Source organism: Ailuropoda melanoleuca, chromosome 2 (genome assembly GCF_002007445.2).
Source record: "Ailuropoda melanoleuca isolate Jingjing chromosome 2, ASM200744v2, whole genome shotgun sequence".
In the NCBI taxonomy this organism is placed as follows: Eukaryota; Metazoa; Chordata; class Mammalia; order Carnivora; family Ursidae; genus Ailuropoda; species Ailuropoda melanoleuca.
In genome coordinates this window covers 183,206,071-183,219,088 of record NC_048219.1, presented here as the reverse complement: position 1 = coordinate 183,219,088, position 13,018 = coordinate 183,206,071, and the positions used below count along the sequence as shown (strand labels likewise).

Below are 13,018 nucleotides of genomic sequence, written 5' to 3'. Positions count from 1 at the left end.
ACCTATTTATGGGATTATGCTGCATTCCCTTCTTGAAAGAGCAAGTCAATTTTCAGCATAGATTTTTTCGGTAATTTTTTTCCCCCTTTGTCTGTTTTTTTGAAAGCTAGCTCCCAAGTAAGAGTGGAAACAATAGAAGGAGATGGAATATAGAGAGTAGGATAGAATTGTGGCTTTCTGGAAGAGATGGTCTGGATCATAAACGATCAGTAAAAAGATGAAACCTCAAAAACCCAACCCAATCGTTGATTTCATTCTAAAAATTTACCCAATAACCTATCTTACGTGTCATCATGAAATAAGCTGCAGATGCTATGAATGAGAGCTCACTCGAAAGTTTGCTACAATGTGTTAGCAGGGGGAATGAAATACTGAGGGTAAGTTGTCTGGAAGTGTTCTAGAACTGAGATACAGTACTGTGTACATAAGATATGTGGATTATGCACATAATCCTGATCTGGTGCAGGCCCCCTACAGGAGACTGTAGCAATAACAAGTGCCCCTTTTAGGGAGGAGCTTATACAGGCCAGGAACCCAACTTCACTCTTCTGTGGTGTCTTCTTTCCTCCTCACACCAGCCCTGCAGAGGAGAACTTCGACGTCAGTAGGTAAAGTTTCTTCTAGTTCACATCTCTAATAAATGGCAGGACCAAGAACCAAATCCAGGTCTGTACGACTCAGGACCGAAGTGTGGGCCTTTCCCATACCGTCCCCTGCTGCCCCGCTATAAATTATTACACACTCTAAAAAGAAATCAGACAGTGAGGAGAAATGTGAACTAGAAAAATAACCAGTGATTTGTTTCTGCTTTACTTTTTGCCATTGTCATTCTTCACTTTCACTTACGATCTTGTTGTTGGTGAGTATGCAATGAAACATTTTCATTTTAGCTGAAACTTTGTTTTCACCATCTCCCCGGAGGCCACTTCAAAAATCATATTCTGGGGCACCTGGTGGCACAGTCGTTGGGCGTCTGCCTTCAGCTCAGGGTGTGATCCCTGCGTTCTGGGATCGAGCCCCACGTCAGGCTCCTCCACTGGGAGCCTGCTTCTTCCTCTCCCACTCCCCCTGCTTGTGTTCCCTCTCTCGCTGGCTGTCTCTCTGTCAAATAAATAAATAAAATCTTTAAAAAAAAAATCATATCCTGAGGAGACTGAAGATCGAAAGTCACCAGCATCAGGGCAAAGCCTTCATGACAATGTCCATCTCTCATGTATTACTCAGTTTGGTAGAGGAAGTGGCATGCATGGGATAAACCTGATTTTCTGGTCTTTCAGAACCAGAACAACAGTCTTTCAGAACATATTTTCTCCAGAGTATGTAAAAAAAATCTCTAAATAATTATTCCACTATTTAATAATTAAAAAAAAACCCAAACACCTGTTTTTACCATCCTGAACTTACTCTCCAGATAACAAGTGTTCTTAAATCTAATAAACAAGAATTAAAAATTCCATTTAATAGATCTGAAGCACAGTGGCAAAAGAAACAGTGATCAGTTCATAGTACTGATAGCAGAGGAAAACTGCTTATTTGAGATAGTGCGAGTTTAGCAAGTTTCCTTGGGATTTTGGATTAATCCATTTTCTAAATTTATTTTTTTAAAGACTTTATTTATTTGAGAGAGAGTGACAAAGCATGAGCAGGGGGAAGGGCAGAGGGAGAAACAGGTTTGGGTCTTGATCCCAGGACCCTGAGATTGGGACCTGAACAGAAACAGATGCTTAACCCATTGGGCCATTCAGGCGCCCCTGTTCTTTTTACTTTTAAGTAATCTCTACCCCCAGTGTGGGGCTGGAACTCACAACCCCAAGGTCAAGAGTCACACACTCTGGGGCGCCTGGGTAGCACAGTCAGTTAAGCCTCTGCCTTCAGCTCAGGTCATGATTTCAGGGTCTGGGATCAAGCCCTGCATGGGGCACCCTGCTGTGCAGGAAGCCTGCTTCTCCCTCTTCTGCTCCCCCTGCTTGTGTGCATGCGCATTCTCTCTCTCTCTGTCAGATAAATAAATAAAATCTTTAAAAAAAAAAAAAACTCACACACTCTACTGACTGCAAGAGCCAGGCACGCCAGATTAATCCATTTTTATAAAGACATTCCAAAGCAGGCTCTGTTCTAGAACGGGTTACTACAAGCTGCAGTTATACTGGTTTGAAGAATAATTTCAATTTCATAAGGAAATCATTCATAATCATTCATTCTTTAAATTCCAAGAAATTTCAAATTTCTGGGATATTCTCTCCCATCTCCAAAACCAATTACAACCCCCCTCATAATAATTAGGCCCTCTTTTCATTCCCTGTAGCAATTGGGTACTGGAAAAGGATGAGATACTTTTACATAATTTAAAATGTAGTGTTCTTTGACATTTTTTCTTAGAGATGGGTCTGTTTACTCTTGGGCAGGCGTTCTCAAAGTGTGGTGCACTGTCATCAACCTGGACATTTGTAAGGATTGCAAGTTCTCAGGCCTGATCAGACAATCCAAAAGTTGGATTGGAATCCAGCAACTGGTCTTTATACAAGTCGCCCAAATCATTCTGATGTATGTTAAAGTCTGAGAGTGATGGCTATGGGGAATAGAAGCTCAACCTCCCAGCTGCATTTGGGCTCAGGTCGTCTTCACGTTGATGTCTCCTTTTAAATCAACTGGTGTCCCAAACTAGAGCTTAGGCTTCAGTAAGAATGACCTGAGAAACCAGTAAATTTTTCAAAGTGCTTGAACACTCCTCTGGCCTATGCATATCCTTGAGTTGGGTGGGGAGTAAATCCATCTCCACTGGCAGAAGGTTAAGGCAACATTTGTTCACAGGCGTCATAAATGCAAAGTGTCTCCACTGCTCTTCTGGGTGTTCCATGATTTTAGTGGCTCAGAAAGCAAAAATCAATGTCATCCTTTATATAGAAAAACAAGCCAAGGTCAGGATTCCCAGGAAATAAAACCTTAACCTGACCTTGAAAACTATGTAAAGTTAAAATCAATCGTAATGACTGATTGTGAAAATTCAAACAGTCTAAGAGGTATTGCCCCCCAAATGGAGAAGGGATATCCCCCAAATCAGGGTACATCATTTAAACAAGAAAATCAACTTAAAAGTTGATTTACTTAATAATAGTACTGAGTCAAATCAGTTTCCAGGACGGTGGTTGTTGCAGCAATGGTAAGAAAGTGTTTTTTTGTTAAGCTTGGCTGTTCAAAACGAAGGGAGGCCTTGCAAGGTAACAGAGACTACAGAACCTTGGGTTCCAGACTTAGTCCTGGAATGCTCTAGAAGGAACTGCTGGCAAGTCATTCATCTCGAAAAGAGTATGTTGGACTAGATCAAGTGTCAGCAAAGTATGGCCTTCAGGCCTGCCACCTGTTTTTGTATGGTCTGAGAGCTAAGAATGTTTTTTACAGACGGCATTTGCAGTCAGTTTGATAATATGGAACATTTTCTTTGAAACCTAAGTGAAATGTTATCTCTTTAGATAAGAATGAAATTCTTATGAATTATGAAATTCATTAGTAAACCTGTATTTTTTTTAAAAAGGACTTCGTTATTACTATTATATTTTGAATTCCATCGATAAAAGAAATTAAAGAAAATTTGTTAGAATTTTATCTTGTAATATAAATAAGCACCTTCTTAATATTCTTGGTGTAACTCTTAAGCCTAAATTCTTTAACTATCTGGCTTTTTACAGAACTGTGTGCCAGTTCCTGGGCTAGATGATTTTTAAGGTTCCGTCGGAGACTCAGTGTTCAAACATTCTCAACACATATCATCAGTAAAACCAGTTGTGGAGTGCAGATGAATTGGGCCATGTGGATTTGCCAGTGCTTGGTTATGTTTTGCTATTTGGGTGTGGAGTATAATCAGAAGGACCCAAAAGTAGAGCCCTGTTTCCCTCTGAGCAATTTCCCTACCCGTCTTCACCCATGAGCATAGTAATTCAGGCCGCACTGCCTGGGTTAGGAAACCAACCCTGCCTGGGGCAAATTCTTCCATTTTCTTTGCCCCTGTTTTCCCTTCTATACTGTGGGAAATCTGTTCATGTTCACAGCTTCCCCAAAGATGGCTGGGGCTTGTGTGTTGTTATAAAAACCTCAAAGCGTAAACTTACGTGACAGATGTTTCCCTTTCCCATCAGTTTTTCTTAAATTATTCATATAATAGTCTAGCAAGTGAACAATTAATCAGAGAACTGATTCAATAATGCCCTTTAAAAGTGACTCTGATATTTCCAAAGCAGATTCCTAAACCTACCGAATCTACAGTGTAGCCAGTTCACACGAGGCAGAGTTCCCATAGAACCTGTTTGGAAGTGCGCGCCTAATACCATACCTACATGAAGAGGTTGGAGGGACCCAGAGGCTCCCATGAGCCAAAAGTTACTTAGAGACTAGTTTGCATAAAAGGTTCAACTTTCCCCTAGAGAGCCACTGCTGGAATTTCAGCTTTGACCTTCATGGGGATTCCGTAGTAAAATGCTAATTCGTTACCTAGGAAGGTAATTTTTAACACATTTGTGTCTATTTGTTAGTACGTTAGCCCAAATTAGGTTTTTCAAATTACCTAGATGGCTGAGAGCCGCCCTTAAGTAGAAACAAATCAGATTCTCTGAAGTGGGCTCAGGCTAACCTTTATTAGGGACTCAGGTGATTGTGATACAAGCCCCAGCACTTTTGGCACCGAGCATTTGCGGGAGTCCCTGTGCGCATGCGTGCATCCAGTCGCGACAATATGGCCGACTGGAGAGGAGTTCTGCCTGGCAGAGATACAATGCAAGCCGCTCAGATCATTTTAAGTTTAGTAGCCACATTACAAAAAAAAAAAAGGTGAGCTCTAAAGGGTGAAATTAAATTTAATGATACAGTTTTTAACTTGATAAAGCCACTGTGTCATTGCTTCAATACATAATATAAAAATTATCAATAAGACATTTTCCTTTTGCAGTACCAACTCTTTGAAATCCAGTGTGTATTTCACACTTAAAGCCTGTCTCAGTTTGGACCAGCCACATGTCAAGTGGTCAGCAGCTGCCTATGGCATAAATTAGCCATCTTAATGGCCATCGCAGCTCTGGGAGCCTTGAATTGGGAACTGGTTCGCAGATTGCAAAGCGTGGCTGGTGAAGACGACCACGGGATGGACAGCGGGGACAAATGAAAGTTGGGACCGTCCTCAGTTCTTTTGTACTCAGTTATATCAGTGTCACATTTTTGCTGAAGGTCAGTGTTAACCCCATGTAACTACAGAAAAACTTTAGAAAAACATGAGCTGGGGTTAGGCGGTGACGCTACTACTTAATTGTGTGCCCTCGGGCAAGTTACGTAAAACCCTCAATTTCTTCACTTGCAAAATGGGAATACGGATAAAGCCTCAGGCTCACAGGGTTGTTGTGGAGATTAAATAAAATAATGCACATTAACACCATAAATGCTCAAAAAATGCTTGACATGTCATCACTGTTGCTGTTATTAATAATTTTTACAAATCAAAATTGCTTAAAGATGAACTATAAAGACAGTCTTTTTTTTTATTTCTGCAAAAAATAATCTTTTTAAGGAGGTTTAACTAGCTGCTCAAATTGGGCATTGCATATAAATCATCTATGCACCAAGAAATCCTGAAGATGCTACATTACCTTCAGAAGATTTTTGGTTTTGTGTTTAACCAGAAATTACTATGTTTAAGTATTCCATAGGGAAACTTCTATAGAACGCTGTCCTAAAATACAACTCGTTATGGTACTGGGTGAGCCAATGAAAGAAAAGAAAAGAGTTTTTCTTCCTCTTCTTGTCCTCATTTATCTTCTCCTTTTATTTAAAGTCAGCAGAAAGAACTAAAGGCAAAGCTAAAGCAAATGAATTCAAAGTTTGCCCTGCACATGTGAACTAATCTCCCCACAATGACATATCTGAAAGGCCAAATAAGGCACCCCTTCATAGCCAGGGGGCAGAAGGAAGTGCAGGGACTCTTGGGTATACAATTTGACTCACTCCTGACTCGCTTACCAAGCCATACCATTCCAAAATACAGTGTAATGGTTCTCACCTACAGGAGAGTGATGGAAAATCACATTTGCCAATGCTTGCTATACCAAACACACCTTTCATGGGGATTTTGTTTAGAATGAAAGATGTAGTGAAACTTTCAGGATGCAAATAATTGGTGAATAAATAAATATGGGATGTACTTACACATTCATGCACCAAAGGCTGGAAGGCTGTGAACCACGAGAGCGAAGAAATGTACTCAGCCATCAATTTAGTAGGTCATTTTGAATGTAGGCAGCAAAATGGCCGTGTGCATGAAAAACCACTACTATACTTTGAGAGATCCTTTCTAAGAATCCTGAAATATTAATAAGATGATCTTAATGTAGTTGAAGACAAAGGAATGTGTTAAGGGCAGCAAGGTTGCCAAGAATAGCACAATGACAATTTTGTACTTTTGCTTGTGCTGGTAAAAACTGGAGGAGAAGAGAGTAAAAATAGGGTGTTTAAAGAAGGGCAGCCTTCAATTTTCCAAATAGGTATACAACTCCGTATTCCCCAGATGAATTCACATATACTTATTCTCACTAATACATTTATGCCAGCCTCAAGGACATGGAGAAAAAGTATAAAGTCACGATCTCATTTTTTCCTTAAATTAACATAAACATACAACTCATTTTTGAACTTCAAACAATTCAAAACATCCTGTAATTTGACTTTTGTGAATGATGAATTTGATTTTTTTAAATGGAAGTAGTCTGATCAGCGTAGAAGTTGAGGAAATAGCAATACTCTGTTTTTCTCTTCCTTACCACTTTTTGAATGTGCTCTTTTTTTCACGTGGCAGTGAATCTACCATGGGCCAGTTTTTCTTGTCAGTCTTCCACTTCCATGGTGAGAAGTTAGATTTTGATGCCTGATGGAAGGGAGGTACATAAGGATTATCAGGAATGTGGAGAATTTTCATCCGACGTCCAGATGTGAAAAAATAAAAAGCAATTCATGTCTTCCTAGCAGTCCTAGCACCACCAAACTCAGTGCCAGGTTTCTACAGCTTGCCTTTGTTGGCTGTGACTGAGTGACAGGTCCCAGTGGGTTTGTTTCTGAGTTCAGGGACCCGTCGTGTTTGTTGTGGGAAGAACAAGCTTGACCCTCCGTGTATCTTCCTCCCCAAGCTGGCGTTGCTGATTTTAATCGAAACCCTAGGGCCATTTTGAGCATGACCAAAGAGCACCTTGCATATTGAACCATACCTAATTATGTGATGTGTATAAGCTTGAGACACATAAATCTCAGTCATTGGAGCAACTTGTTTTTCTAAGATTCTCCGGTCCAGTGAAAGACGAAAGCAAATAAGGGAGAGATTGATCTCCTGGTGCGTTTTATTGTTGGCGCTCCACACGTCATAAAGTTTTGGCTCGTTAAAGGAAATTCCATAAACAACTTTTAGTTAATCATCGTGAAGTAACTGTGTACCTGTCTGGAGCTTCTGCTCAACTCCCTTTCCGCTTGCCATTACACGAGCGTGATTAAGAAAATACCAACAGGATGTGCAAGAGGGAGGAACAGACTTCTACTGGAAGCCATACAGATGCTTGATGGATGAGTCATGAGACAAGCCAATGTGGCCACATCTCAGAGAATCAAGCAGTTTCGTGGAGCTCTTTTTTTTTAATCTACTCAGTTGAGTAAAATCTGCCGGGTTGCTGGCATGGTGGGTCTCCTTTGGTGGACAAGCTGATGGAAAATGCCTGATGGGTTCTTCTCCCAGCTGGTGTTTTTTTGTTAGTTAAGGAACATCTTAAGGATGAGATACTTGGAGAAAATTGAAAGCGAATCATACTGGAAAAATTGTGGGTAGCTGTCACCTTTCTTTTTTTTTTTTTTAACTGCTGGTCTTATGAAAAAACGTGATTTTGGATGGCCTTGTCACTGTGGGTTTAATATTGATGGTGTTGGTCAATTTTTATTTCAGGTTGAGACAGATTTGGGAGGTGATGGTGAAGGGCATAGGGGAGAAAAAGGGGCGAGCAAGGCCCTATTAATTATTTTTTATTGTGAGGTTTCACAGAATTATTGAGATTTTCCACATTAGTAAAAGCAGTCTTGGTGTCAGTGTGATGTTTGCAAAGATGAAGTCATGGAAAGCACGTCAGGTGCGTAAAGAACTATATGGCCCATGTTCTCTGCAGCAGGCACTTAGGGTGTGCGTGCATGGGGAGGAAGGGGAGATGTTGAAAAAATGGAGAGAAGGAAAAACAGGAGGGTTTTATTAATTGGAAAATCAACATAAAATATCTGCTGATCTTAAAAAATCTTAGCATATTATATTTCAGAATTAGCAGTTGGGACTTTATATTACTTTCCCCTGAAATTATGACCCATGTCTTACCAACTTTTTTTTTTTTTTTTTTTATGCTTGGTTGCCTTTGTTGGTCTTTTGCTTTGGTTCCCTCTGTACCTGCAATTAGGAAATAATCAGCAATAATTTTTTGTTAGGACTTGGATACACTTCCAGCTGTTAGTTTAAGACCAGGCTCTCAGATTCCACAGCTTGTGGCCAAGAGTATAGGCTTTGGGGGCAGAATGCTTGGCTCAAAGCTGGTTCCTGACATTTACCCGATGCATGGTCCAGTACCAAGAATGTCCTGTTCCAAGCTGGTCTTCCTCATTTCTTTCTTTCCTTTTTTTTTTTTTTTTAAGATTTTATTTATTTATTTGACAGAAAGAGAGACAGCCAGAGAGAGAGGGAACATAAGCAGGGGGAGTGGGAGAGGAAGAAGCAGGCTCCCAGCGTAGGAGCCTGATGTGGGGCTCGATCCCAGGACTCCAGGATCACGCCCTGAGCCAAAGGCAGACGCTTAACGACTGAGCCACCCAGGCGCCCCGGTCTTCCTCATTTCTAAGGTAGAGCTTATCCCAGGGTCTGTGCGAAAGGTGCTATAGGGATGGGACAGCATTGTGCATATAAGCAGGGTACCTGCACATAGGAAGCACTCCATAAACTTAGCTGTAATTTTATTGATACCACTGGTTTTAAGAACATTTCCTCTATGGGTTCCTTGTCACCTGATCAGGAATGTAACGATTTAGAGTGACTGTAATTGATTAATGTTTCCAGTTGCTTTACCAGCCTCTGAAGCCAGGTGATCACTGGCAGTTAACAGAAATGTCTCCCTTCTTAATCAAAGAGATGACATTTTGCTTTCTTCTGTGAGCAGTGGTTTTATTGTTTTTTTTTTCCCTCCTTTCCTGTAGCCTGCAAAATTGGATATTACAAGGCCCTCTCCACAGATGCGACCTGTGCCAAGTGCCCACCCCACAGCTACTCGGTCTGGGAAGGAGCCACGTCATGCACCTGTGACCGAGGCTTTTTCAGAGCCGACAACGATGCAGCCTCTATGCCCTGCACCCGTAAGTTTGTGCCTCCGTCCGGTTTCTTCGATGCCAACGGCTTTCGTTAACACCTAGCAGGGCACTGCCAGGCCTTCTCCCAGGATAACCGCGCAGGGGGCAAATTGGATCAAATATGAATCTTTTCTTAATCCTAGCAGGGGAGGTGCTTATGAGAAGCAAGGCTCCTCTCGCTGTTCTGGTTACCTTCGAAACGCACAGCTGCCCACAGACTACTTTCTGGAGCAGAGGTGGAGCATTCAGAGGTTGTCTGACAGTGTAATTAGAGCTGAGATTGGAATTTCTACATGGCTTTCCCGTCTTCTCCAGGAGTCTTGGGGACACCTGACAGCTGTGGGGGAAACTGGTATAGGGCAGGGTTCCGGGGATGGGATCACGTGTGGGCTGTGGTTTCAGTCCTGGGCACTGATGTCATGGCTTGCGTTGTCATTACCCTTCTTCCTTCTTTCCTCATAGCTCTGTGTTCGTAACATTTAGGCCCGGATCCTAATAGATGCCTGTTTAATGATAGGCACTCAGTAAGTGCTGGGCTACTGAATGGATGGGGTTGGCACCTTGGTATGCAGAGGAGCAGGGAAATCTGTTCTCACACGTCCTATGGACAGTGCTCGTAGTGTTGCCATTTTTTTCCTGTGCACTGTGGGCTTCACAGACCCTGCGATGGTTGTGACCTTGACCAGAACAGGGAGTGGTGGGCCCAGGCGTTCCACCCATGGTGTCCTGATTGGGTGAATCAGTGGATGGAGGGATGGAGCCGAGGGCCAGGCACACAGGATTCCCACAGGTTTGGGCTTTGTTTTCCAGCCCGCCCAGTTAGGAGCTGATTGACTGTTCAGTCTCTTAAATTTCAGCCTCCTGTTTCCTCATCTGTGGAATAGAGTTAATAACAGTACCTCCACTAAGGTCCTTGGTATTCAGCGCCCCCATGTCGGTGACGTAGTATATAAATGCATAAAGTGATGGTACTCAATGTATTTTAGCTTCTGCTGTGTTTTATGATGAATGCTGTTTTGTTGCCTGTTATAAATTCCATCATGGCTGCCCTGGAGCCAGCATCCCTCCAAACAGAAGCATTTTCTGGTTTGGGCTGGCTGTGAGGCCATTGTCTTAATTCAGTCAAGTATCACCTCTAAAGGGAGTGGGAAGAGATTTCAGATCCATTCCAATTGTGCTGAGGTTGGATATTTCCTTTTTTTTTTTTTTTTTAAGATTCTATTTATTTGAGAGAGAGACAGAGATATCTAGAGAGAGTATGAGTGGGGAGGCAGAGGGAGAAGCAGGCTCCCTACTGAGCAGGGAGCCCAACGTAGGGCTCCATCCCAGGATCCTGATATCATGACCTGAGCCGAAAGCAGACGCTTAACCAACTGAGCCACCCACGTGCCCCCAGAGTTTCGTTTCTAGCCAGAAATGGCCACGACAGCAGCAGTAAGAACCGTTTTATAATGATGGCCCAGGTAACGTATCAGGTACTTTCAGGAAACCTTATCACAGGGCTCATATTAAAACAAATCTATAAAACAGACATTATCTTCATTTTATAGACAAGGTAACTGCCAGCTCAGAGATGTTAAGGAACACACCCGAGGCTCCACGCCAGCCTGATGATAGAGCCGCACGACCAGAAGACTCAATATTTCGGGTCACTGGCAGGCTCTCTTGCCCACATCCAGATCGAACACATACTTCCTCCAGAAGGAAGGAGTAAACTAGAGCCAGCCCAGAGTACCAGGCACGGATTTTCTCATTTTCCTTTTCTGTTGCTTCCCTAGACTAAGTACTTCTCTGGATAGCCATGGATGTTTGACGAGCTCAAGTCCCAGACTTTTCCTTTTCCAAGTATCCTCATCCTGAGTTCCACGACGTGTGATTAGGGGGTGGTAAATTCTCCTCCTCTGTTCACACTGGCTGCCAACAGTTGACCAGGTGTGGGATTGTAGGGCACAGCAGCAAACTCAAAGGACAGTACAGGGGCGGACAGTGTGATGGTTGCCTTTAACTTACAGCATGCAGTCCACCACCTACTTTTCATATGGATAGAGCCTTCCCAGGTTGGGGCTGACTGTGTTATGAACCTCCTGAGATTCATCTTTGATGGCAAGATGGCCTGGGTCTTGCTCCCAGGTATTTAGTCTCATGATTCAGATCTGTCACGCAGCCTTCTAGGACCATGGACCAATCACTTAACTATTGCAGCTTTGCTACTTGGGAGTTTCGGGAGGCCCCAAAGGTCACCACCTGCCTGAGTTACTGGAATGCTTTGCCTTGTGTGTCTAAGTGTGGTAGCTGAGCCCTTGGGATTCTTACGTTTATGTAGGAATCAATTGTTGGCTTTATCTTGAGGTTACAAATGAGAAAAGGGAAATATGGATTTCAGCAATTTGGGGGCACCAAAAAGTGTAAGAACTAAAGTAGCTTATGCATTTTTCACAGATTGCTTTCAGTGAAGTTAAGAGAGGAAGACTGGGGGCTCTTTGTGTCATTGATAAAAGTTCCATGAAAATACCAAAGCGATACGTGATCTTTTTTTCTCCTGCTCCATCCCCTTGGAACGCCGCCTACACGTCACTGACTCAAGCGCTTTGTGTTATTCTAATGTTTATTGAGTGACGAGGAAGAACACAGTGCTGTTAACATCACAAGGTTCTGAGGTGGTTAAACTGCTCCAAACCCCAGCTTACTCATCTGTCAGATGGGATTCTCAGAGTCTTACCTGTGGGGTTGTTTTAAGAGTTGAATAAGAAAATATTTGTAAAGGTCTGGCACATGGTAGGAATCTAGCAAATGTTTGTTCTCTTCTTTTATCTCCAGTTGGTCACTGCCTCCGCCAGACTAGCTCCAGAGCACCTTGCCAGTGCGTCTGACTGCCTTTCTACGCTGCTTTTCTCACTTGACTGTGCAATTGAATTACCCAGTGGCTGCACAGCACTCCAGAGTCTCTGCGGATAGGACTCGGGCATCGGCACTTTTAAAAGTTGCGCCCGTAAATTGTACTGTAAAGGCAAAGTTGAGACCACTTCTGCACAGTTTATTTTTAAGTTCTTTTTTGTTTTTTAATTTAATAAACATTAACTACAGAGGACTCTTAAGACCTCTTTTGAGACAGGGATCATTAAGGAGGTGACCATATTTTGCTAATAGGTATACTAGTAAGTTAAGCAACAGAATAATCTATTCTAGTTTATGGCTCACTCTAGATTTCTCCCTTCCTGTACTGTCCATGACTGTGGCCACTAGACACATGTGGCTCTTTAAATTTAAAATTATTAATGTCAAGTTTAAAATTCAGTGTCTCACTTAACTTGCCATATTCCAAGGGCTCGATAGCTACATGTGGCTAGTGATGACCATACTGGGCAGTCAGAGTATTTCTGCCAGCGCAGAAAGTTCTGTGGGACAGAGCTTAGTAGGCATTTCGATAGAGAAGCCAGTGGGAGTTTCTCAAAGAACCTGTTGTTCAAATAACCCAACAGAATGAAGCCCTTCCCCCATGCCTCATCCTGAGCTTTATCGGATTCTTTTGACAAGATGTGGGGATGGAAAGGAAAATAAACATCAGGGATCCTTTCAAACTGATTCCAGCCTTTAATCAGTTCTTACCAGTTGGTTAAGCCAGGTG

General features: G+C 42.4%; 1 protein-coding gene across 2 annotated transcripts in view; it reads left to right on the top strand.

Annotated features, from left to right (window-relative positions):
- EPHA4 (EPH receptor A4) overlaps positions 1 to 13,018 on the top strand; it is a 155,899-nt gene that overhangs the window by 60,792 nt on the left and 82,089 nt on the right. For both annotated transcript variants that reach the window (XM_002925177.4, XM_019805889.2), the window contains one exon: positions 9,244 to 9,399. In XM_002925177.4, the coding sequence (XP_002925223.1) occupies positions 9,244 to 9,399 (156 nt within the window). The remainder of the gene's footprint in view (positions 1 to 9,243; positions 9,400 to 13,018) is intronic.